This window comes from Chaetodon trifascialis, chromosome 19, assembly GCF_039877785.1.
Source record: "Chaetodon trifascialis isolate fChaTrf1 chromosome 19, fChaTrf1.hap1, whole genome shotgun sequence".
In the NCBI taxonomy this organism is placed as follows: domain Eukaryota; kingdom Metazoa; phylum Chordata; class Actinopteri; order Chaetodontiformes; family Chaetodontidae; genus Chaetodon; species Chaetodon trifascialis.
In genome coordinates, this window is record NC_092074.1 from 21,740,049 (window position 1) to 21,767,182 (window position 27,134).

General features: G+C 41.7%; 2 protein-coding genes across 2 annotated transcripts; one reads left to right on the forward strand and one right to left on the reverse strand.

Annotated features, from left to right (window-relative positions):
• Nucleotides 1–11,014: 11,014 nt before the first annotated feature.
• On the reverse strand, nt 11,015–12,563 carry nkx2.2b (NK2 homeobox 2b). Its single transcript, XM_070988104.1, has 2 exons — nt 12,335–12,563; nt 11,015–11,550 (listed from the first exon to the last, which is right to left on the reverse strand). Exons 1-2 carry the CDS (start codon nt 12,561–12,563, stop codon nt 11,015–11,017), a joined length of 765 nt encoding a protein of 254 aa, XP_070844205.1.
• A 6,031-nt stretch (nt 12,564–18,594) lies between these two features.
• pax1b (paired box 1b) lies at nt 18,595–26,642 on the forward strand. The gene is made up of 5 exons (XM_070987472.1): nt 18,595–18,668; nt 20,075–20,665; nt 23,017–23,150; nt 24,526–24,751; nt 26,378–26,642. The coding sequence occupies exons 1-5, from the start codon at nt 18,665–18,667 to the stop codon at nt 26,446–26,448; spliced, it is 1,026 nt and encodes a 341-aa protein (XP_070843573.1). The 5' UTR covers nt 18,595–18,664; the 3' UTR covers nt 26,449–26,642.
• Nucleotides 26,643–27,134: the final 492 nt, after the last annotated feature.

Below are 27,134 nucleotides of genomic sequence, written 5' to 3' on the forward strand. Positions count from 1 at the left end.
CTGATCGGCTGCAGGAAGAGACGCGTTGCCCTTATCCCGCTGGACTCAGACTCCAACACATGGAGGGGCGGAGCGACGCGGACACGGCAGCCAACAATGGCAATTGACATGACGGCGGTAAGTGGAGAAAACGGTTTGGAGCTACTTTCTGCTGCCGCTGCGGCGCTTTGAGTCACAGGTCTGACCCGAATAAGACTGTGGAGTCACAAATTCCTTTAAAGTCACAGAGGAGCTTTACCGGCTGCAGCTGAACGTGCTCAGCTGAGGTTATTGATAACTGATCAGTAAAAACAGCTGGAATCACCTCACTGATCACCAACTGTTTGGTGATGATTGATGCACATATTGATCCACACTGGCAGCATTAACAGATAAATACTGTCCTTCAAATACCTGTTTACTTCTGTTTTGATCACTTTCACCTGTCTAAGGCTGTCTCAACGTGCGTGCGTGCGTGCGTGTGTGTGTGTGTGTGTGTGTGTGTGTGTGTGTGTGTGTGTGTGTGTGTGCGCGTGTGTGTGTGCGTGTGCGTGTGTGTGTGTGTGTGCGTGTGTGTGTGTGTGTGTGTGTCACCTCCAGTTAATCACACTTTTCGATCCTGACTTTTCCAGCTGAAGCATCATTTTCATGCATTCATTTTTCCTTCGCAGTGAATCGAGTTAAACTTCTGTCGGCTGGAAACTGAGCGACTCATTTCATTTCATTTAACTCTCTAACAACAAACAGAAAGTCCAGTTTAACTCTGGACGGTTTTAACTCTTCAGGGGTTAAAATAACGCTCAGCTCCTTGTTTCTGGTTCACATTCAATCAAAAAAATTAAATCAAAATCTGAGTTTATGCAGAAAATAGATTATTTTTCTTCTCCATTTGGGAAGATAAATATTCAAATTTTTTATTCAACTTAATCAACGTTCAGACTTTTTTCTTTCAGTCTTCTTTCGGCCTTAAAAAAAGAATAATAATAATAATTATTATTATTAGTATTTCCAGCTGCTCGTGCGTCCTTCTGTGCCAACATTCACTTCTCTGCTTTCAGGCTTGTTTACTTCAACATGGCTCCATTACTAATTATCAGTCTAGAATAATTGATTTTGAATGCTAAACCTTAATTTATATTTAGTATGTCGTTATGTTCCATTCTGGCTTGTAATTAACTCAAAATTTCGATGAGAAATGTCAGTCTTCCTTTTTTTATAAAAGATTTTATCCTCAAATGAATTTTTTAAAATGATTGATTGATTTAGACAGAATTATTGGATAAACAAAAATCTATTTCGATCAGTTTTTGCTTTTCTCTGTGAATCGGGTTATTAATTGATGGCTTTAATTGCTCTCTGATTTGGGGTTTTGGAGGACATTCAGTCTTCTTCTGCTGCTTCGCGTTTCCTGCAGCTTCACTTCACCGTAAACATTCCGAGCAGCCAATCACCTGCTGACCTGCTCCCTCACGTCACTTCACGTGCTCTTTGTAGTTTTCCGGCGGCCGATTAAAAACGAGTCCTCGCTTTTGCTCTCCGGTGAACCGCTGAGCTGCAGGAGGGACCGGGACCGGAGCTTCGCCCCGGCTCAGAGCCGCTGCTGCCGGCGGCCGCAGAGGAGCGGCCCGCCGGCCGGTGGAGCGGAGTCAGCCGGGAGAGCAGCTTCACCTGGAGGACTTTCTGGGGAGCGGCGCAGTGATCCGATGGTGTTTCAGCTGGATTTAATCCTGCAGTTTATCATAAGATTACGGTCCATTAATTATCTGAAAGGCCTTTGAATTCTTATTTTATGTCTCATAACGTCATCACCATCATATTCCAGCGCCTTTATGGCGATTTTAAAGGAGCTCTTTAACAATGTTACAGCACCAGAGGTTTCCACTGAGACCTCTGCTGTGTGTGAGGACGTGTGTGATGAGCTCCAGGTGGATCTACAGGTGTTGCGGGTGATTCTAGACGTTTTTAACGCGTCTGTACCTGAAGGCTGCACGTGCCTCCTGTGCTACCTGACGTTCTCTCTTCTCTTTGCTGTCTGCGCGAGCTGAATTACACCTGAGAGGCGTTTTAACTCGCTTCAGGTTAACACCGTGTGTCTGCTGCATCTGCAGTGTCTGATTTTATTCCACCATTATTCTGATTATTATTATTATCACACGGACCGAAATGCGACATTTAATGTTTTTACAGAGACGAAAAGGTTGTTCTGACATGAACAGTTCGTCTCAGTGTGTCTGTGTCGTTTATAATCAGTGAATTCATTTCACTGAAAGGCCTTTTTACTTATTAAATGTAAAATAATAAGTCTCTATGAGTTAATGGAGTCTTAATTAAAGATTAATTGACGTTAACTGACACTAAAACACATGTTTGTGTTTACACTTCTGTGGTATCATCACAGAAGGTTCTGACTGATTTTCTGCAGTCATTCATTATAATAAATATTTAATCTTTTGCTGGGACTCATAATGTGACACTGAAACTTCAAAGCTACAAAAACTAAATGATGAGCTGAAAAAAAAGAAGTTTATATCTCCTCTATCCTAAACTCTTAACACGTCCAATGATGAAGTATTCCGTACAAGTACAAAGATATTATCAAGATTTTACTAATTAGAATTTTAGACTTTAAACTACTTTATAATGATTTTTTATTGTATTTATTTTGAGGGCATTCTGGCCTTCATGTAGTTTCCAAAAAACTGTAATTAAACACTTAATAAAGAAAAGATGAATGAAAATCGAAATAATGAGGAAAAACTGGGGAGCTTTTAGTTTACTGGCTCCTTCCTGCGTCCTCATCATCTTTACTTTATTATTGAAAAGTTCGTTTTATTCGTATTTCTTCAGACACTTTATTCTTAAAGTCTCTATTTTACTGTATTTAAATTTTTTGTTTTTTAATCTTAAAGCCTCAGATCCCTGCAGACCAAACAGCCAGAACCTGGACCTCCATCGGTTTCTGTGGAGCCAGTTCAGTCTGGTTTTCTTGAGAATATGAAGCGTTTAAAGAAACCAGAGAGAAAACAGCAGAAAATAGGAAGCAGATAAACACTCGCGTCTGTCCCGCCTTCAGAAAGCTGCGTCCTCAGTCTGCCGCGCTCAGCTCTGTGAAGACGGATGTCAGCAGCCTCTGAAGGTGAGCGAGCGCGCGCGAGCTTCCTCCACCTCTGGAATCAATAAAGAGAAATCTGGTGCAAAGCAGAGGAGAAAAGCGCGTTCGAGTCCAAGGCCGCAGCGCGTGGACCTCAGACACTTCCTGCAGCAGACGCTTTAATAACGACAAAGAGGCTTCATCAAACCCTTCACGCTGTTTAAGGGAGTTAATATGCAGCTTAATGAGCCCTGAGCTTTAATGTGCTGGAGACTCATGTCTGCAAAGAAGATTTGAGGATTTCATTGAAATGTCTCAGAATTCAAAATGTCTCCTCCAAAATAAAACAAAGAAATTCATCAGAAGTTCTTATTTAATTTAACTTTGTTTAAAACCCTTCAATGTTCACACATGAGTCAGATAGATTAATTATTAGATTGGATTTCAAGCATCTGAACCTTTTTTTTTTGTTCCACAATAAACTTAAATTGTTGTTTTAAAGCTCATCTGTCACACAAAGATTTCCTAAAATACATATTTTCATTTGTTTCGTCCTTTTAAACCACAAAAAGATGCTAAAAGCACAAATTTAAGCTATTTCTATGTGATTTATCTGGAATCTAATCAGCTGAAACATGGCGGTGGTTCAATTTTAAATCTAACTTTATGTGTATTTCTGTGAGAATTTAATGTAATCAATGCAAACTGAAATGATCTGTTATCAGAAATCAATCCTTTAAATCTAAAAAATAAATCTGTGATCAGGCAGTGACGAGGCTCAAAGTTGAGAGAAAAACAGAACATCAGAGACACTCGGGTTGTTTTAATAACTTGTTTTGATGTGTCAGGCACTGTCGGACTCTGGGCATACATATCCCACAATGCACGTTGCAGGGCAACAGAAAACAGCTGTTCCTCATTCAGGTGCAGTCTGATCACATTCATTTCAATGAAGAACCCGCTTCTCTCTGCTATGTGCTAAATCCGACACAAAATCTCGAGGCTCAGCAGTTTTTTTGAGCTTTGATGAATGACGCTATAAAAAACTGCTGAGCGATGAAAACGGAAGCGACTCCTAAAAAAAGGATCCAAGATGAATTTTCGTGAAATATCAGTCACATCATGATCACATCGACACATTCATTGATCATTTGTTTTCCCTATAAATGGAGGAGGACGAAGCACTACCACCATTGTCCACAGAGGGCGCCAAATCAACTCAAAATAAAAGTTCTTCGTAGTTGGTAATACTGTAGTACTTCTACTGCAGTCTTTTACTTCTAGTGGAGTATTTTCGATGATGGTGTTCCTACTTTTACTTAAGTGAAACATTTTAAACGCAGCCTTAAAATATCTTTTTTTCCAAACTTAGTCCTCAGGTGAAACCACCTGCGGCGTCGCCTCATGTCTCAGACTGAAAGTGGAAGAGACCCCACAACCTCCACCCCCCCCACTCCCCCACCCCCCTTCACGTCTCCAGCCTCACGGCTTCCTTTCATTTCCCTCTGCAGATTGCGGTTCTCTGGCCGCCTCTCGGCTGCTTCCCCTCAGTTTAATCCTCAGCTCTCTGGAGGAGCGTTAGGCCAAGCAGCTACGGCCCCTGAACGCCTCTTCAAAACGCAGCCCACTCCATCCAGCAGGGCGAGGGGGGGGCGGGGGGAGGCGTCCAGACCACCTGGCTCCTGAAATGTAGAAAAATCCACCGACCTATAACTCCACTCTGAGAGGGAGGTGGAGGTGGTGGGGTGGAGGACTCTCACTGAGGCCATGTGACGACCCTCCAGCGGCCACAACTCCTGGGAACTAAAATGTCTACACTCATGACCTTTGCTCCAATTATGTCTTTCTGTCCGCCTCTCTGTCCGTCTTTCTTTCTGTCTTTCAGCTGGAATTAAAGACTTTAGTTATTCTGCATCTAAGACTCAATGCTGCAAAAAAACGCACACAAATAGATAAAACACAAGCACAGTGAGAAAAAAACATCGACAGTCTGACAACATGTGCAACGTTTAGAAAACACGCTGCTAACACTGCAGGTAGCACAGCGCATTGAGCTCTCTGGGCCACCGTAGCTTTGCTTTCAGTGCATATTCCACTAACAGCTTAGCGTGCTGTACATCTAATGTTTACAGCAGTTTAGCCAATAAAGACGATTTGTTTGGACTGCAAACCAACAGGCTAAGAGGACGTGTGTGTTCCTGTTAGAATCCTGTCATTTAAAACTGTGTGTTTGACCACTGGGGGGCGCTGAAGGTGTCGCTTTCAGATGGCCAGTTTATTAGGTACAGCTAGCTAAAACATAAATCCTCCCGTTTTGAAGGCTGTGATGTTCAGTTTTTGTTGAAACTGTTTTCAGGAGGTACTGATTCAGCTTCATGATCATCTCAGAGGACAAAGTTTCTGTGCACACAAAGTAAAGACCGTAGCCCCCGGATCTCGAATCTCTAAAAATTACTTAGAATTTGTTCAAACTATTTATTATCTTTTGCTCATAAGGTGATAATATTCTGTTCCTTAAAACCCTAAAAGACCATTTGTTTGTTTGTTTGTTTAGACGAGTAAATAACTTTGGTTTTATTGCGTCAAAACGACCCCAGATAACGCCACAGATTCACCAAGGAAACAAACAACAGCACACATATTCAAACCAGTGTCACTCAGGAAAACACATAAAACAAAATGTAAACTGTGTCAAAGACAAACGGTGTGTTCAGCATGTGACTGAAGCGCGACAAATAAAAGACATCGTGTCCTGGTCTTGTTCTTCGTGCTGTGACGACTTCTAAATCCAATGCTAACGAGGAAAAATGTATCAATGACAGGATGCCTTTAAGATTCAGATATTTGACCAAAGTGCTCCTGATGATTATATTTAACTGAAGTTTCATTTCATCTTTCTGCTCCCGTTGATATTTTTCTGTTCTGATTTTCTCCTGCAACAGTCAGACTGCGAGAGGTTTTTTTTTTAATCAAGGTTACAAAGCACTCAGCATTTCAGCCCGTACCACGAGAGAAGAAAGACTCCATCTTCACCTGGTTACAGCGTGTAGGAGAAGGTCAGAGGTCACACGTCCAGAAGTGGTCTTCAGAAATCATTCAGTGTGTCTGCGTGCAGGTCGAGGAAGGTCAAGGCGCCGGCTCTGCACCACTTGGCAGTTAAAGCCACATTAAGAAACATGAGAAACATGGAAAACGCCCACATATCTCCAGCTGCGTGTGTGTGTGTGTGTGTGTGTGTGTGTGTGTGTGTGTGTGTGTGTGTGTGTGTGTGTGTGTGTGTGTGTGTGTGTGTGTGTGTGTGTGTGTGTGTGTGTGTGTTGAAGAGCTCGCTGCTGGCTGTGAAAGCGATGTGAGGAGCTCCAGAGCGCCATCGTGAGGTTAGTCTGTGTTTCTTTTCTTTCTTTTTCTGAATCTGCAGAAACACACCGACAGATCAGAACGTGTGACAGTTAATCTGATAGTTTAATCTCTAATTTCTCTAATTTTTTTTGCTTTCCTCTCTCCTCTTCGTCCTCTGCGGCCCTGAAAACAAATCTCATTCCCTCACAGTCAAAAATGCATTCAGCTAATTGTCGCACCTGCAGGGTTTTGTGTCCTAGTTTGGAGCCAATCACGGTTCAATATGTAATTCACATGAGTGTGATGAGGAAACACGAAGCCTCTGGAGCCAATCCCGTCTCCTGCATATTACTAAATGAGTTTGTGTGTTTTCAGAGCGGCTCGAGAGGTCACGCGTCGAGTCGGACCGAGCAGGTTAGTGTTTGTGGCACCATGACAGTGTGAAGCCACCACAGTGACTGACTGTTTAAAGGATGACGGCATCCATCTTTCCCTCGTGTCAACAAATCTGTCACTCAACACACACGTTAGTTTACTGCAACTGGAAGAGTCTGATGAAAACACCAAAACCAGCATCGACTAACGCACTAACAAGCACCGTGTGTGTCACAGCCTGATGTATCACATTCCCTCATTAGCATGAACACACACTCTTTTATTCTGACTCAATCCCACACACACCGTCCTGCTGCTGCAAATACTGACTAAAGTGGCAAATGTGGATTAATCCGCCGCTGAAAATAGTCCCCAACAAATAAGAGTGAGGATCCCCGACCTGACCTCTGTTAGTGAAAATATAGGTGGGCAGAGAGAGCAGAGAGATCAGCCGTATGGAGGGATTTCACTTTACTCATCAGTGCAGGTGATGTAAAAACGTGTGGCGCTCTGAAATGATGATGCCGTCCCTCTCGCTCCGCTCTCACCTTTCCTGTCCCCGTCTCAAACCACCGTGTCTTTATCGTCCCTGGAGTCAGAGTCCTGGTCGGAGCTGCTGTAAATCGCCTCAGTCCTGTTCCCCCTGCAGTCAAACAGTCTCCCCCTCCCCTCACTGGGAGGCTGCTGAGCTCAGTTCTGTTGCCTGCTCGCTAACGGCAGCGACAGTTAGCAGCAGTTAGCGGTTGCTCTGCGATATGCTGCCCTCTGGTGAATTGTTTGGAGTGCAGTTCTTGCACCTTTAACAGACTTTCTCCCATCTTCGTCATTTTGGGTGTCATCACTGCAGAACGTGCAGAGAAGCAGTTCATTCAGGCTCCTCCAATGATGCTAAAACAATATGTATGAAGAGAAAATCACTGAAGTAAAAAAGACAATCTAAGACCCATAAAACAGCACAGAAGTAAGAATATAAGGAATCGAGTATAATGGAGTATTTAAAATAAAATCTAATACTGTGGCACAGTACACACAAGGTGAACAAAGTGTAATGTAGACAGGTTATGGACAGGTATGTGCTAATAAATCTAGGTTACAGCTCGTGCACAGGTGGTTTAAGATTCGTCTTTGGTTCAGATTACAGTCAGGTTCAGTTCAAGGGAAAGAACGAGGCTGCGTGACTGAATGTGAAGGCTAAGAGGACGTGAGGGTCCTCATAAGTACACAGCTGTGTGTGTGTGTGTGTGTGTGTGTGTGTGTGTGTGTGTGTGTGTGTGCGCTTGCAATAGCATGTTTTGATTAAGCTTTTGCTGCCACCTGCTGACTGCATGTTGAACAGCAGGTCTGACATCAGCTGCTTTGAACGTTCTTCAATTACGAGTTCAAAGTAAAAAACACTGGATGAATAAACGACACCAACCCTAAATAAACACAAAATAAAAATAATTTACAGAATCACAGCAGATGCAGAGATGGAGGGAAATGACATGAAGTTAATGAAATAATGGAAAATAACGATGAGACAATAAATTAGCTTGAAATCTAAAATGATAAAATGTCAGTAATGTTCTGTCATTAGGAATCAAAGTGATTTAGAGGAAAATAATATAAAGTAGAAAAGAGAAAATAAAAGAATGAAGAAACTAATTCAAGAACCAAAAGCAGAGATTTACCCAAATTCTGCAAATGACATAAAATACTCAGTACACTCTGTACTTCTTCATGTGGCTGATGGTCTTTGTTTAAATGTTTGTTTCCTCGGTCTAAAACTGAAACATAACACAGTTTCACCACTTCATTATGAAAAGCAACACGAGAGAGTTAATCCTAAATGTTCACAGTAAACATCAGATTTTATTGTAATTAAAACTTCGTTAACGTCCTTTAAACTCTGAAGCTTTTCTTCATCCCGCCATCGTTCAGAGCTTCTTCTTCTTCTGCTCTTTTGGAGCAGCAGGTGACACATTATAACTGTCTCAAAGCTCTGACAGCCCCCCCATTCCTTTGACATCGTCCCCCCGAGATGAGCCGACCTCTGACACCTCTGAACACAGAGACCCCCCAGCACAGACCCACAGGGGGGTCTTTCTTCCCTTTGTCCCCACGCAGTAAAGAGCTGGTTGTCTTGTGGTGAATGAAGTCGTCTGCAGCAGTAAAGACGTTTTAATCCTGTCGGATGTTTAGTGTTCAGGCTGAAGACGATGAAACCACGACTCCTCACTGCGTCACAGCTGATGCTCCAAACGTCAAATCAAAAGGACGTTTTCCACTTTTTTGTCTTTTTATTGTTTAATTTTTCTTAGCTTAGCTTATCTTAGCTTAGCACAAAGACTGGGGAAGCAGCTAGCCTGCTTCTTAGCAGCACCTGGGAAGTTCAGGTGTGTTTCCACTGAACTCTCTCTGATGGTCAAGAACCTTTTGAGGAACTCAGGAGCTAAACCTGCTTCATTTAGTTCCTGTACGATAGTCCTGGGGGGCAGAAAAGTTCCTGATCAGGGGAAGTCGCCTCCTTTTCAGAGGTTCAGGAAGCTGCTTCAGTTTGCACTGCTTCATTCATAAAAGAAGAAAGAACTCCAGCCTCAATACCATGACGAAGGCAGGACGTTTCTTATCGTTTATTCACATTAAAACCAACGTTAGGCTTTTTTATCAGCTCAATCAGACTGAAAACCTTCATTTACTCATTGTTTCATGTCATTTATGTTCAATGCAGAAGTAAATCAAACGCTCAGCTGCTTGTTACTGGAGACGCTCTGAGTTTTCAGCCTCCTCCTCCTCCTCCTCCTCCTCCTCTGCTTTTCTCCTGTTCTTTTAGTCATCACAGGCGAGTCGAGCATCAGAATGAGGCAACAGTAAATGCAAAGAACAACAAATGATGGTGTTGTTTCCTGATGTGTGAAAGGTGTTTTTCATGGCTCTAATCTGTCTGACCTTCACAGTTCTTCATGCAGTGGAAACTCAAACAGGGACGCTCTGAGCTGATGTTTGGTTCGTAGTTTAGTTCCTTCATGTCCAAAGATCCTGTAACTGTTTGTTTGAAAAGGGGCTAAATTAAATCTTCATATCTTATATCAAAAGTGTACAAACAGCGATTTGCATTTCTGCTGGGGTTTATGTGTCTTTCTACCTGTTTCCAGACTTTATGCTAAGCTAAGCTAACAGTCTCCGTGCTGTATCTTCATATCTAACGTACAGACACGACAGTGGTGTCAATCATCTCATCTGACTTCTGCAAAAAAGTAAATAATTTACCAAAATGCTGAACGATTCCTTTATGATGAGCCTGTCAGACCCCATCAGACCCTGAACAAACTGTCTGATGCTGGTTGTGAGACATGGACTCAAGATGTAAAGAAGAAGTCACCTTAAAGCCTTTTAGAATAAAGTGCGCTGATGTTGTGCTTTAGTGTAAATGCTCATATTACCAAACTCAGAATTAATCAAATCTCCACAAGCTGAACTTCACCGTTTGTTGTCTCACTTTGCTCCTTAGCCAACCAAATCAAACCACTCACACCTGCTGCAACTTTTATTCACCATCATAAATATCCATCTTATTACAAAACAACTCACGGGTCAACATTATAAATAGATTTAGAAAACACACGGAGACATGTTCTCGCGATAAAAGTGACACTTCTGCAAGAAAACACAACGATAACAACAAGAAAAAGCCCCCCCAAACCAGAAAACATTTGGTTTGATCCGTTTTATGATCACTTTGAATTCAGTCTTGTTCATTCACAGTTTCAGCAGAATAGTTTGAGACTTTTGCGCGTCTGAAAGGGAAGAAAGTGTTTTCTTGGCCGATCTGCAAACTGTGCGAGACAGAAAAAGATCCTCATTACACCAAATAAATGTCCTAGTAACTGTGGTATCTGAAACCAGAAACCACGAAGAAGAGTCTTAATTAGGTGCTTAAAAGAATTAAGAAGCTTAAGGAAAAAAAGTGCTTTAACTTTATTTATAATTTTCTTGACGTGATTTACTTTGCCTTGTTTCAAGACACTCATCCTTTCCGGAAAATACTATTTTATATGTGGGGAAAAACAAATCCTGCTATCGACCAAAGTCCATTCAAAAAATAATGGAATTTACTTCCTTTTCCAATACTGGCATTTAGCATTAAGGGAGCCTATTCTGCGAAGAAAAACAATAATTTTAAGGCCGAACTCGATCTTAAAACGTGGACTTCTGTTTTAGGTATTGAATCCAAGTGTTTTTTCTCGGGCTTCACCAGCTCCAGTGGTACATGGGCGCCAGCTGCTGCACGCTCAGGTGCTGCTGCGGCAGCCCGCGGTGGTCCGGCCCGTAGGCGGGGTGCAGCAGCGGAGAGTAGGCACACAGAGGCAGACTCAGGCCGGACCTGAGCGTCACCTCCAGGTCCTGCGCTGTGATTCTGTCGCATGGCTTCCCGTCCCGTACCAGGACCGGGATGGCGACCCGGCGGGCCGGCAGCAGCTGCAGCGCCTCCAGGCTGTGCTCGACCCGGGCCCGCTTCATCTTGTAGCGGTGGTTCTGGAACCAGATCTTCACCTGGTTCGGGGTGAGGCGGATCAGGCCGGCCAGGTGCTCCCTCTCCGGGGCGGACAGGTAGCGCTGCTGCCGGAAGCGGCGCTCCAGCTCGAAGGTCTGCGCCTTGGAGAAGAGCACCCGCCGCTTCCTGCCGCGGCTCTTCGGTGCCGCGCTGTTCGCCGCGTCCGGGGACTCGTCCGTGGAGAGCTCGGGAGATTTGGGCTCGCTATGGGACTCTAAAGACAGGCCGTGTACTGCAGGGAGACAGGACAAGTAATCTGATTACTCCGTAACACAGAAACAGACAAACTCAGATTCCACCACAAGTCATTTGTTGAAAACAACAGAAAGACTGACATCAGGCTTTTCTGCTGCTCTCAAACAGAAATCAATTCACCTTTTGGGATTTTTGAAGCTATAGAAAATAATAAATAATAATAAAGAAATAAAAATCCAGCTCAGCATGTTTTAGCTCATTTCATGCTGTAGGCCTTTTATCTATTTTCCCAGAAATGTCCTGAAGCTGCTCTGGAAAAAGCCGCATGTGGAACTCCCTTCACAAAAATGCAGTTTTGAAGTTGGACAGCGCCCCACGTGCTGTCCTGCTAAAAGGGACAAGAACTTTACATCAGCAACAGTTTTGAACTGAATGACTCAGTTCAACATTAACGACGAGAAAATGAATCAGGATCTTTATTGATTAAACAACAATATCATGTAAAATCTGATAAAACAAAAGATGGAGACAGACGGTCTGCCATTACGCACGAGTGTCTGTGCCTGTAATTCTAGATATTTTTAGAATTTTACAGGTAAAACTGAAGATTGAATCTATGTGAGCTAGACCTAATTATCTCATTATCGATCTTATTGGGGGCAATCAATACAATTTAGCATTGCTTTGGTAATTACGCACGAGCAGAAGAGTGTCAGATTGAAGAGTTAGAAGTTAGGGAGGCCTACATGTGCTATAAATACACTTAACCTTTCTAATTTGATTTTTAAAACACGTCTCCTCACATGAGAAGTGCAGGTTACCGGATCCGCGGCTCCACCTGCCGTAACTTCCGCCGCTGCGCTCGCAGAAACTCCGTTCGCTAAATCCCAATTTCTGCGCGTTTTTCGAGCCCGACGCCTCCGCGGGGGCCTCCTCGGCGTCGTCCTCCTCGGTCTCCTCGGTGCCGGAGCCGCATCTCCCGGTCGCGTTCGGGAGATCCAGGATGTCTCTCACAGTGAAGCCCGTTTTTGTGCCGGTGCCAAAAGACATGGCGCGGGGGAAAGGACAGACAGAGGGATGGAGAGCCACAGAAAAGTTCCAGGTTTGAGTCCGCGATGGTTCAGCCGCTGCAGCCCGTCGAAGAGGTGCAGACAGCGGAGTTTGGGTCCATGAATGCCGTTAAACGGAGAGGGAGCCCGGGGCTGCGCGGGCCGACCGGAGAGGATTTAACAGCATGAAAGATGTGTGAGGGAAGACATTTACAGAGAGAGAGAGAGAGAGAGAGAGAGAGAGAGAGAGAGAGAGAGAGAGAGAGAGAGAGAGAGAGAGAGAGAGAGAGAGAGTCCTTTTTAACGACGCAGCCGGTAAAAAGGACGGAGGCGGGTCCCGCGGGTCAAGTGGCCGAGGGTGTGAAAAAACCGGGAGCAGCGCGTGAAGAGAGACGCCGGAGCTTCAGGGACGAGGTGAATGTTTAATGATGGAGGATTAGAGAGAAAGAAGCGACTCATTTCCATTTATTAGAGTCACTGATCCGCTTCCTGTTTACAGAAGAACCAAAGAGAAAAACACAGGAATGACTGAGGAGAGGCTCTGCGACACTAACGCAGCATAAAACATTGACAGTGATAGAAAAGGGCCTGATTATAACATTTATATTGATTTACAAAACTGGAAAAATATTGAGATTCATTTGCACAATTTTGTATTAAAAGCAAAGCTGAATTCGACAAAAACAATTAATGGAAAAATAAAAACGCCCCAGCCGGTTGATTCATTTGTGTTTATTCTCTAACTTTAACGTCCAAATGTGTTTTCAGCTCGTTCTCCACACATAAGGTAGAAAATACTAGTGAAGAAATGCAAAAGATTTTATGTGTTCATTCCTAAATTGTTTAAACAAACAGAATACGAGATGCTGGAATCAGCCGACAAAAGACAACAAGCCCACATTTTTAAGCCCCAAATCCCCCAATTCACGTTAAAATAGATAAATAAACAAATGGCACGTGTCTTCTACAGCACTTTAAAACGGATAAAATAACATTTTGTCAGAGAAATTAAAAATAAAGTCCTGAGCTGAACCGTGATACTCCTCTCACTGGTTGTTTCACTGCGCATACAAAACTCCATTAAGAAATCACTGCATTTAAGATGATCATCAAGAAACACCGAAGACTCAGCAGAGTTAGTGTGTTTCAGTGTTTGTTATGAGGATTAACTCAAGCAGCAGATGAAGACTCAAAGTGTTTACTCTCTCTCTCTCTCTCTCACACACACACACACACACACACGCACGCACGCACATTATAGATACTTAATTAAAGAGGCAGGATTTTGAATGGAGGGCTTTACTTGTAATGGAGTCATTTATTTTGTTGTATTTATACCTCTGTCTAAGTAAAGGATCAGGCTATTTCTTCCTGCACTGCATCCTCATAACCATTGTAATCATGTCATCCTTCATGTACTTACTTAACAACAGAATCATGTCCTTTTATTAATCTGCACCTCATGCCAGTGCAAACAAAATGAACTCAGTGCTTCCACTTAAACCTTTTGGGAACTCTTGTTTCTCCAGTGTCAGATCAGAGGTGTTTACTGTGGGTCCAGTACAGGCCAGGATTCATTCAGCCCAGCTTAGCACAAAGACAAAGCAGAGGGAAACTGCTAGCTTTAATGACATATCTCAGTGACCCCCCGAGGATGAATCCGTCTGACTTTGGTGATCCACACGTCAGTGCATCGACACGGCTGACTCATGTTTTAAGACACAAATAAGGCCTGAACGTCAAATATGAGCTGTACGTGACTTCTTCAGGATTTCTCTTGGTTTTCTGGAACATTTTTATGGCAATTTGTGAGTTTGGTTTCCACTTTGCTGTGTGTGTGTGTGTGTGTGTGTGTGTGTGTGTGTGTGTGTGTGTGTGTGTGTGTGTGTGTGTGTGTGTGTGTGTGTGTGTGTGTGTGTGTGTGTTGGATCCTGCTGGGTGGTCAAACTCTGCAAACAAACACACGATGAGCTGACAGCCTCAAAGACCGCACAGCCTCCACATTTATCCCATTTATTCCCCCTGAACACTTTATAATGGCCTGACACACATTAACGCATACACACACACACACACACACACACACACACACACACACACACACACACACACTCACAGACTGCTGGAAATACATGTGAGGCTGCTGGGAGTTGTCATGGTGTTCAGACTGCTGCCTTCAATAGACTCGCTTCTATATTCATGACCACACACACACACACACACACACACACACACACACACACACACACACACACACACACACACACACACACACACACACACACACACAAAGTAGTTCTCATTTCCAGCAGTTAGCAGCCACGTCGAGTTCATTTAATGTTAATATTATGACAAACCTTATAAAGACTGACTTCTTAATTCATTTGAAGAAACACAGTAAACTTAAAAAGGAATGGATGTAATGAAGTTCATGTAAATAAGACAGTAAAATGAATTTAACAAAATGTTTGAATAAGAAAATAAAATCAAAGAAAAATGTCATTGATATTAAAAAATATAATGTTTGATTATTAAAAAAATAAACAGAACAACAAATTGAATGTATTTTATCTCACATAAAAATAAACCAAATCCGATCAAATGAACAAAAAACAACAACAACAAATATTCAAATACATAAATGAAATGAATTAATATACAAATACATAGAAAAAAATGGTTGAAAAATGAAATGAAAGCTTTATTTATGGAACTCAGGTTCAGTTTTAACCTCATTATGTTTATAACTTCCATCACAAGGTCGTTTTTAACTGTCACTGAAGGCATCGTTACAACTTCCAATACGATTATTATTGAAATTATATATATATATATATATGTGTGTGTGTATGTATGTATGTATGTATGTATGTATGTATGTATGTATGTATGTGTGTGTGTGTGTGTGTGTGTGTGTGTGTGTGTGTGTGTGTGTGTGTGTATGTGTGTATATATATATATATATATATATATATATATATATATATATATATATATATATATATATATATATATATATATATATATATATACACACACACACACACACACACACACACACACACACATATATATATACACACACACACACACACACACACATATATATATATATGTGTGTGTGTGTGTGTGTGTATATGCAAGTTTAAGATGATGTTCAACTGTCAACCCGTGACCATCTGTTCAACCCTGAGCTCACACTGACCCCTGCTGTCAGACTGAGGAACTGCAGCTCACAGTTTTAACTCATCAGTACAACATCAGTCAGCGTCGTTCTGTCCAAACCTGAAACTGTGAAGGAAACGTGAAGAAATGCTGAGGAAAAGAATAAAACTGCATGTAATTTGGTTCTAAGTAAAAGGTTTATTTAGTTGGTTTTATTTGGTTGTGTGGAGTTTAAAAACAGATGTTGGTTTCTTGAGGAGTTTCTTTAAAAGTAAAACACGTATCCATCTTTTTTTTAATCTCATTCTTCATAAATCTTTAATTGTTTGCGGGTCTGTAGACAGATTTAACACTTTCCAGCTGACTTGCTCGGCACTAAAAGACTGTCCTGGTTACAAAAGCTTGCAAATGATTTGGAATTAATTTGCCAAGTGTACCAAATTACCTAGAATTGATATCAAACTACATGATTCACTTCAGGAAACTCCACTGGAAAATATTTAGAATTTTCAGACCTGTAAAATAAAGTTTAATGTTTTTCATTACATCTATATTCCACCACATGTAAAAGTTTGTTAAAGGACAGCTGAGCTTTCACTGATCAACTCTCCACTGAGAAAAAAAAAACTGTAATGGAGGAAAAAGCCCAAAAGGAGGCGCTATTGCACCAAAAATACACAAAGGTACATTCAAATACGAAGTCAGTGTGGGAGTAATTTTAATTCAGGATCTTAAAGCTGCTTCTAACGACAATCAGATTTCACTATTTGAACAATATAATGATGTAAGTGTCAGATAAGAAACACTGTATTTAGAGTTACGTCACTTACTGCATGAATGTATGGAAACAGGGTCATCACTGCTCAGTGTGTCTAGGAAACAGGGACACGCTGCAGTTTTAAGGTGGACTTTTCTTTAGATTAAAGCTGCTGCAGGGTCTGAATCGTCTGGTGGAATCGATGAGGCAGTCTGACCTTAAAGAAGTTAAAACTGATGAGGCGTTCAGGTACTCCTCCTCAGCACTACAGCTGTAAAACACTGTGATGAACAACTTTCTGTTCAAGTTTCTTTGTTGTTCTAACTACAAATTGCAGCTGAATGAATGATTGTTTCTTCAGGACCAGCAGAAAAAAACAACTACCATGTTCTGTTTTCTGACTGACCCAAATTTTATACGTGTAACTTAAAAATCTAACTTAAAAGGTTCTTACAGGTGCGTTCACTTGCTGTTTTACAACCATAAAATACGGTTTTGATAATTTGGATAAACGGTTGTTTTCAAAAACAAAACAAAACAAAACAAAACAAAACAAAAAACTGTGAAAATAAGCCCCAAGTTGTAAAAACCTGGAATCCATAATTTAACCAGCGCTTCAGAATCTGCTTCTGTTGTTGTTGTTGTTGTTGTTGTTGTTGTTGTTGTTGTTGTTGTTGTTGTTGTTTTAAGTCTGGACAGCCAGGGGCAGGGCTTGCGGACAGGCAAGCCAGGCAGTTGCTTTGAGCCCCCAGCCACCAGGGGGGCCCCAGCCACTTACTTACAACAATGATTATTGATAGGCCTGGGCTTCCAGGGACCTCTGTTGGTCCCTGGACCTCACTTTGAGAACCCCTAATCTATTTTTCCAGTATTCATCTCAAATGTCCCAGAAATTGTGCATTTATGTATGCAAAAACCAAATTTATGTGGTGTGCATGGGTGGGGTGGGGGCCCCAGGGATTTCTTGCTTGGAGCCCCAAGAGACCCTAGCTACGCCACTGCCGACAGCGCTGTCAGATTTGAGCTATCTTAGCGAACTATTTCAGCTGTTTATCTCTCACTTTTAACTATTTCAGCTGTTTATCGCTCACTTTTCGCAAGCCGTTTTAACTATTTATACATACTATAGTATACAATTAGTTTACTATTTCAGCTTCTTACCCATTAACTATTAGCTCACTAACTGTTTCAACTGTTTATTTATTACGTTAACTATTTCAGTTTATCTATTACTTTTAGCTAACTATTTTATAACTACTCCAACTGTTTACCACTTTAGCTAACTATTTCAGCTGTTTATCTCTCACTTTTAGCCAGCTGTTTTAACTATTTTTACATTACACTATTTCAACTATTTATCCATTAGACTAGCTGATCAGTTCTACTGCTTATCTTTTACATTTAGCTAACTGTTCCAACTGTTTATGTCTTACTTTAACTATTTCAACTGTTTATTCTTTAGGCTACTTTTAGCAAACTGTTCCAACTGTTAATTACTTTTAGCTAACTATTTCAGCTGTTTATCTTTTATCCATAGCATTTAGCTAACTATTTAAACTATTTAATCAGCGTATACAAGTTTCTTTTGTTTTTGTTTCTTTTGTACTCACTTGCTAACTAGTTGACACTGACTCTCAACAAGTAGTGTTCAGAGTTACAGTTGACTCAATGCGAGGATGATGATGATGATGATGATGATGATGATTATTATTATTATTATTATTATTTCTACTTTTTCCAAATTGTTCAAGCTACTCCCGTCTTTATATGTGCCCCTAAAACCTCCTGAGGTACAAGTACCCCTGTGTGGGATTCAGAGCTTTAAACAATCGGGTGAGTTGTGTTCTCCAAATTTAGAAAAAGAAACTCAGCATTACTGAGTCAGATGGGAAAGGGTTCATCAGCCTCTCATGACGTATTCACAGTAAACATGTGGACTTTAGAGGAATGAGGACTCAGCTTTAAATTCAACAAGAGCCCTTCAGGAGCCCTTGTTTTTCTGGGCGCTGACGCCAAATGACCCTCCTGTTCTGCAAACAGGAAGTGATGACAGGACTTCCACCCAGAGAAGGAGGAGGAGGAGGAGGAGGAGGAGGAGGAGGAAGAGCTCGCTCAGATCAGTGCAGGCTGCAGTCAGAGCGTTGGATGGTGGAGCAGTGAGACGCTGTGGACGGCAGCTGATGGGTGAGATGACAGAAACTGAACTTTTACACAAAACAGCTGAAGGTGACACAGAGAGAGTCAATTCATGTCATGATAGAAGGAAATTTAAATTTAATCTCCACGTTGGATGATTCCTCACAGAATCGTTTTATTGGTGCTTCCTTGTATGGAAGTGTAAGCTGTGTTTTACTCTGAGAGTCTTTAAAGAATTAAAACGACGGCTAACACTACTGCAACATCTTTACTTTAATGTTACTTAGACTGGATGATAATCTCCTTAATCTGGGAAAAGATGTTCACTTGGATGGTTGATTGTAAATGTACATTTCGTACACTTAAACTCAAGTCAGGAAAAAGTGAAAAAAGAAAACTGAGTTCAATGCGTTTGACTCCAGTGTTTTTTACAGAAAACTCAGTGGTTAAAATTTAGGATGAGATTTACAAAATGATAAAAATGAAGCAGAAATGCTGCTTCGTGCATGTCTGGATGTGTATGTAAACCATCAGATTAACACAGATTAACACATAGAGACACTTGAACTGTCAGATGTCGGATTCAGAAACCAGAAATGTAAATTTATTATCAAAGGAAACACAAACTTTGACCTGATGTTACTGTGAAAGTCTGGACAGATTTATTTTGTGATTATTGCTGAAAGTAGCTAGAAAATAAAAATCCTAGAGTTTAACCTGCAGTCACTCTAATCTGATTTACAGGTAACGAGATGACAAACAAACCTGATGAATTCAGCCTTTCTTAAGGACTTTGTTTGCACGAGTCATGTTTGTGAGCACAGATTCAAATGAAAATGCAAATTCTTTACTGTTATGTAAGCTGTTCATGGCAATGTGAGTAAACCTGAAATGATCAATTAGCCCTTTAATTATAGGCCTTGTTGTCCCACACAGTGACATGGGCTAATAAACAAGAAATGAACACAATAAATCTGTTATTAGCATTAATATTATTCAACTTATTTGTAGACACTGGTTTATTTATGAAAATGTTGCTATATTTAATAATTGTGAGAGGACAGCTTGAATGGAAGAAAAAAGCAACAACAACAGCAATAATCATGAAATAATAACATTAGAAAGCAGTTACTTTACTAATTTTCAGAGCTGAAAATATATTTTTTAAACATACTGACATCTCATTTTGACTGGCTAAATGCAGAAAAACAACATCTGGAGCTGGTTTGGTTTCTGTCTCCTTCACTCTCTGGATTATTTAAAAAATATGTGAGGAAATCATCGTGTGTTTGAGAAGCTGCAGCATCGGTCTCTTTCACCGGTGATGAAGCTGAGACGACACATGATTTAAGATATTTAAGATGTTGATCATGAGCTGAAGTAAAAGCAAAAGACTCCGTAACGAAGCTGCTTTAATTCAGACTAAATCCCGTTTTTCTGCCCCGTGTGAGCAGAGCAGAGCTACGGGGAGGTGAACCAGCTCGGCGGGGTGTTCGTGAACGGCCGGCCGCTTCCGAACGCGGTGCGGCTGCGGATCGTGGAGCTGGCTCAGCTCGGCATGCGGCCCTGCGACATCAGCCGCCAGCTGCGGGTCTCCCACGGCTGCGTGTCCAAGATCCTGGCCCGCTACAACGACACCGGCTCCATCCTGCCCGGAGCCATCGGAGGCAGCAAGCCCCGCGTCACCACCCCCGCCGTGGTGAGGAGCATACGCGACTATAAGCAGGACGACCCGGGCATCTTCGCCTGGGAGATCCGGGACCGGCTGCTGTCGGACGGGGTGTGCGACAAGTACAACGTGCCGTCCGTCAGCTCCATCAGCCGGATTCTCAGGAATAAAATCGGGACTCTCTCGCAGCCGTTTGAAAGCAACAAACCGGCCTCGCCTCAGCTCCAGTACGGACACGTCTATCCGTACTCCTCCTACACCGGGGCCGCAGTCACCCACACCGGGACCAGGACCGGCAGCGGCCCCGCCGGACACGTCGGCCTGCCGCGAGGCTGGCACAACATCCTGGGCATCCGAGCCTTCATGGACCCGACAGGTCAGTGCAGACACTTCAAAAACTTCAGATTTTTACCTTCAATTCACTGAAAACCATCTGCAGTAATTCTGCATCTGCTTAAACTTGACGTTCACAATGAAATATTCAAAATAAAATAATAAAAATCAAAACTCTGACGGTTTGTGCGTCCATAGTTTGACACACATTTTTCTTAAATATTTCAACTAAAGTTTTCTTTGTTTTATGAAAGTGGTTGAAATAAAACTGAAGTGAATTAAACAACAAAAAACAACGTCATTCTGTTTACAGATATGTTGAGTCAGTTTACTCTAAAGTAAATAATAATACAACAAAAGTACATTTAAGAAACTGGCCCAGTGCATAAATCTCTGATTTTGATCAGAAACCTTCAGTTATTGTTTGTTTGTTAGGAGCCAAACTTAAATGTATTGAATCAGCTAAAAAACATCAAAATATCCAAGTTTTCAGAAAAATGAAGACAAGACTTTGAACTCAGTGACATAAAAAATAAAATCATACAAACAGAACATAACACCATAAATGTTAAACTTGTCAATTTAACATAATTGTTTAAAAAAAACAAAAAACAAAAACAGGTTATTGAAAATGAATTGTGTGACAATGTTGAAGCCACAAGAAATAAAGTAGTTACTTAAAGGCATCATACACAAAATATTAGTTCAAACAGTTGGAATCACACATGAAATAATATAATTATTATTATTTATCCATCCATCCATCCATTATCTATACCGCCTATCCCTTTCGGGGTTGCGGGGGGCTGGAGCCTATCCCAGCTACAATGGGCGAGAGGCGGGGTACACCCTGAACCGGTCGCCAGCCGATTGCAGGGCCACATGTAAGGACAAACAAACATTCACACTCACATTCACACCTACGGACAATTTAGAGTCATCAATTAACCTAATGAGCATGTTTTTGGTCTGTGGGAGGAAGCCGGAGAACCCGGAGAGAACCCACGCATGCACGGGAAGAACATGCAAACTTCACACAGAAAGGCCCCACCTGACCCGGGGATCGAACCGGCAACCTTCTTGCTGTGAGGCACGCGCACTACCTGCTGCGCCACCGTGCAGCCATTATTATTTATCATCTCCTTTAATAAATTTTATCATTAATTTTTATTTTATTTTTAATTGACACTTTAATGTAATTCTTGTCAGTGTTGAACAGAAAGACTTCAAACCTGCATCTGATTTCATTTATTTCTTTACATTCTTTCACAATAAAACAAGTAAATATTAAAGAAGGAGAGAAAAAACAAACAATGCTTTGTTGTTCGAGGGTTCAGCTGACGTCAGAATATATATTCAGATACTTTACTTAAGTAAAAGTACTAATACCACACTGTAAAAATACTCTGTTACAAGAAAAGCAGCAAACCTTCATATTTGTGGAGCTGGAACCACAAAATGTTTCCACATGAAAAATGACAGAAATGTTGAGTCGTTAATAACAAAGAATCATATTCTAGAAACTCCTCGTGTGTTTGCAGCCTGTAAAGACGCAAAAATCTAAATTTGTAAAGTAACTGCTGTCAGATGACTGTAGTGAAGTGAATATCCTCTCTGACACGTGGAACAGAGTAAAAAGACTCAAGTACCTCAGATCTGTACTCACGTACAGTAAATGTACTCACTGACTTTCTTCTCAATTTGTGGCCTTCAGGGCGACCGGATCGATTCTAGCAGTGACACTAAACACACCTGAAGTCTTTGAAAAATAAAAAACAAGTTTAGAAATATCAAGAACTTTAATCTGGTGTTATAATTCAGATTAAACATTTATTCCACAGTATTTACGTCAGCTGCCAAAACGTTTGCTGCGTTTAGTTTTTATGCTCCTTTAATCCATTTAACTGTTTTTAATCTATATTCATCCCTTTAATTGGTTTTATTATTCCTTTTTTTCCCTCTAAATCATTTTATTGGGTACATTTCCTGTTTTCTGCTCGGCTTGTTTGTCCTCTGTAACCTGCGTCAAAGCTGTGGTACAAATAAAGTTTGATTGAATGATGTGCTGTGATATTCAGCTTCACTGACATTTTGTTTCTGCTTCTGAAGCTGATTTATGGAGAAACTTTGAAGGAGCGTTGGTGCTTTTCAAAGGAGCTGATCAACAGATTCCATTAATAAAAACTGAAAATAAGCTTTTCAGATGCTGACAGAAGATGTGAACCATGATCGAGATGATATGAAGGACATTTAACAAAGCTCAGAAACATCTGTTTACACCTGAATACGAAGGAGGGAGAGCTTTTAAGGTGGAATTGTTTGTTCTGTGATGTTAAAACAGCTGCAGATATTAAATTCTGAAAGTTTAAATTGGTGTTGATGTCTTCTTCTCAGCACTGACTGGACCTGACGGACACACGGCCAAAATGGAGGACTGGACCAGTATGACCAGTATGAGACCATTTCCCTCTGGGATCAACGGAGTGGAGAAAACCAGCAGCGAGCCCGACCTCAAATACCCACAGCAGGTAAATAAATAAACTAAATAAATAAATAAACAAACTGTCAGAGGATTCCTTCACTCGTTGGTGTTTCCAGTTTTATGAAATAATGAGTTGATAATAATTTCTATTCTTCATATTTAATTTGACAATAAAAACAGGGACTAATAACTGACTGACTTTGACGCTAAAAAGTCAAATTATTTTATAAATCAATTAAATACAGTTATTGGAAAAGTCAAATTAAAGGCGCAAATAAATTCTCTAAAAAGAAAATTAAACATGAGTTTTTAATTCAACTAGTATTTTTCCATTTGTCAGCTCTGTTTTCGTTTCATGACGCATCCATGTGTTATACAACGAGAGCTCTGATTGGCTATCATCGAGGCCCACTTCCTGTTTTCCAGCTGGTTTAGTAGTAAATTAGCAGCTGCAGGCCGTTAACTCTCCTGATGATGATGAATAAAATAATAAAGTGTTGCGTTGGACAGTCATCGTTCTTCCTCTTCTCGTATCAGGACACCTTCAGTTTAATGATTTCTATGGTTTCCTGCAGTTCAACACCTGATTTAGAGCCAATCAGAGCCGAGTTTTCTCCCTGGTATATATGTATGTATGTATGTGAGGACCGTTTTAGAAATGACAGAATTTTGTACAGTGAGTATGTTTTCAGGGAGTTGGTTTTTGGAAAGTGAGAAATTTGTCAAATTGGGACAATTCTGGAAAGTTTCAGATTTTGGGACATTTTTGGAAAGTGTGGAGACGTTTTGGAAAGGGAGAAAGTTTGTGGAAAATGAGGATAATTTAGCAAAGTGATCACATTTTTTGGAACGAGAAAACAACTTCCAGCACGTGATACTTGATTTTGTGGTGTGAAGACATTTTTAGGCTAATTTTGCTGATTGGTCTATTTTTAGAAACGTGGGCGTCTGAATTCCGCACTGATTTGTCTGCATGTGTGTCAATCAATCAATGTGTCATCGCTGAGGCTGTTTCTGGCCAATGAGTGAGGCGCTCTTGATGAGCTGTGACACGTTCAGCTCTTCTTGACAGAATCTGTCAGGATGCTAACGGTTAGCTGTTTCTTGGAGAGCTCCAGGAGGCTCACTCTGTCCTTCTTTAAGTACCTGGCAATGAAAATTCATGGCATCCATGGTGTTGAGAGGTGCGCTGGGCAGGAGCGCTAAGCACTGAAACAACTGTCCAACCTGATGGAAACGCTAATGGTGCGTGCGTGCATAAGCCCATACATGTGCAAAAATGTGCTACGCTTAAGGATCCCAGTCTGGGGCTCAGAAAACAGGCTCACTCCACCCCTGACTTATTATCAAAGAGATGTACGACTTCTGAAAATCCCGGTCATTGAATGTATCCTGGTTCTTTCTTTCTTTCTCGTCCTCAGTCTTCGTCCAGTCTGCCTGGTTATGTCTCAGCTTGTGCATATTCTCCACCCAACCAGTACGGCATGTATGGAGGTCCGGCAGCCAGCTACGTCAGCACTGGTCCCCACTGGCAGCCCCAGTCCTCCAGCCTCGCTCCCAGTCTGGCTCCGGGTCGTCCGGGCCCTGCAGCACCGCTGGAGGCCGCAGATTTCCACACGGCACCTTTCAAACTTCCACAAAGAGAAGGTGAGGCTGCATTAAACACTCCTTTAAGGCTGATTTTGTGTAGTGCACCTGAGCAAGGCGTCATGTGACTTTTTGACACCGTATAGACGGAGATTATGGACCCACACATTCCCAGTTTCCCTCCAGCTCACGGCTGATATCCACAGCTGTATTTCAGTCTTTTGGAGGACGGACGCTGACGGGGAGGTTGACTGCGGCCTGACTGAAAATGACTAATCTGAGAAGCTGTTCTCTAAAAAGCCACAGAGCTTCCATCCTGTGTTTCAAGCTATAAAAACACACGAGCGACTTTATTTTCTGCTAAATGGCGCGTTTCTCCTTTCAACGACCACTAATGTTTGTGTGCTTAAGAAACAGGGTTGGTCCTGTTGAGATTAAAATGGTCCCAGATTGCAAAGGAGAAGCAGCTCCTGGTTTCTAGAAAAAATATAATTTTGTCTTTTGCTTAAGCGTAAAATACAGATTATGGGTGTTATGGTCCACATGTGCTGTGTAAACGGAGTGTTTAGTCATGAACTGTGGACTGAATCCAGGATGAATTCTGGATCATTTGTCTGTCGTTTGTAGAAAATTCACCGGCAAAAACACATCGCTGAAGGTTTCTATCTTCAGTCATCTGAATGATTATACTTCAGTTTTGACAGACTCACCCAAACAGCAGCCTGCAGCTGTGATTTAAACTGAGGAAAAATAAAATAATGATCACAAATCTGATCTCCAGCCAGCAGCTTCAGGCCTCATTGCAGCTGCTCGTAAACACGCAGCAGGTAGAACCAGTTCTTCATGAAGCTCAACAAACAAACAGCGATCACCTGAGTTCACCGTGAAGCAGACCGCTCGGCTCGTCTCCTGAAGCATTTTATCCCACACACTGTTCATTTAGATGGACTGATAATAACAACTGACAACTGAAAACACACAGGGGACCCTCACCCAGGAGACCAGAGTCAGTCGTCTTTTCCTCAGCCCGACCGAGTGAAGTGAACCGAGCGTTTCACAGCGTTCAGCCCCTGTTCGAAAGGCTTTCTGACAGGAAGGTTTAGCGCGTCGCACACAGATGCTAAAGGGGACCTCAGGAGTCTGTATGAGACGCCGAAACATGAAACATGTTTCAAATCCCATAAAAAGAAAAAACCAACAGTGAATTCATCTCCTGACGTGTACTCTGACAGATCTTCTTCCTCTGAGCCGCAGAGCTCCACTGTTGTCCTAAAAACTATTAAAAACAGATTAGAGAGCGTCACTGCTGCCCTGACATGTTCCTTCATTACCATGAACACACACACTGTAGTTTACTCTGACTGCTGCCATAAATACTCACTAAAGCAGCACATGTGGATTCATCCGCCGCTGGAAATAGTCCCTATGCACTATTACCTCCGTCTTTTTTTAAAACTAAATATTTGTGAGGTGTTTTTCAAAGATGTAATGTTGAGAGCCACGGACAGGAAGTCAGAAATACTGAGATGGACAAACAAAGAATATCACCAGCATTATCCTTTCTGGTCAGGACAGCTTGTTGTTTGGTTAATTAAAAACATTAAAAACGGTCTGATCGAGTCCAGCAGTCGGCTTCTCGTCAGACTGTGACGATAAATGATTTGATTTCCGTTGTTTTCTCTGCAGAGGACAGGAAACCTCAGAGTCCTGCATACAAACACCATCCTGCCGCTCACAGACTGTCTTCAGCCTCGTGACGACGCTGAGGATGAAGACGGTGTGACGGTGAAAGACTGGCAGCTTTTATTTCTGAGGAGCGTCGTGACAAAGAGACTTTGACTGCTCCAGACCAGAACTGAAGACCCGACCGATGCGGCTCATCCACGATCGTCTGCTTTATTTACTGATTTATTCCCGTTTCTCAGGATGAGCAGCATGCAGACGTTCAGTGAAGGAAAAATACACCCAGAAATTAATTAAAGTACATCAGCAGTCATTTTTTATTCTTAACAGCAAAACACTTCAAATCATTTTTAATATTTTAAACCTTTCTGGAAATATGTTTATCAGCTTTCTTGCAAATGGTTAGAAGAGAAGATTGATTGCTGAGCTGTTAAATATGAAGCTACAGCTAGCAGCTAGTTAGCCTAGCTTAGCATAAAGCCTGAAAATGGAGAAGCAGCTAGCCTGGTTCTATTAAAGGCTCCTCTAAAGCTCACTATTTAACACCTTGTATCTCTTTTTACGATGAGTAGAAGAAGACTATTTTCTGGCAAATTACTGCTTTACACCTCAGTTTTTGTATGCGTTAGAGAGCTGAGATATAACGTGTTATTTACTGAGCTTTTGAGCTGCTAGCAGCCAGATGTTGTTGCCTCTGGACTGAGCCAGGCTAGCAGTTTCCCCCTGTTTCCAGTCTTCATGCTAAGCTAAGCTAAGCTAA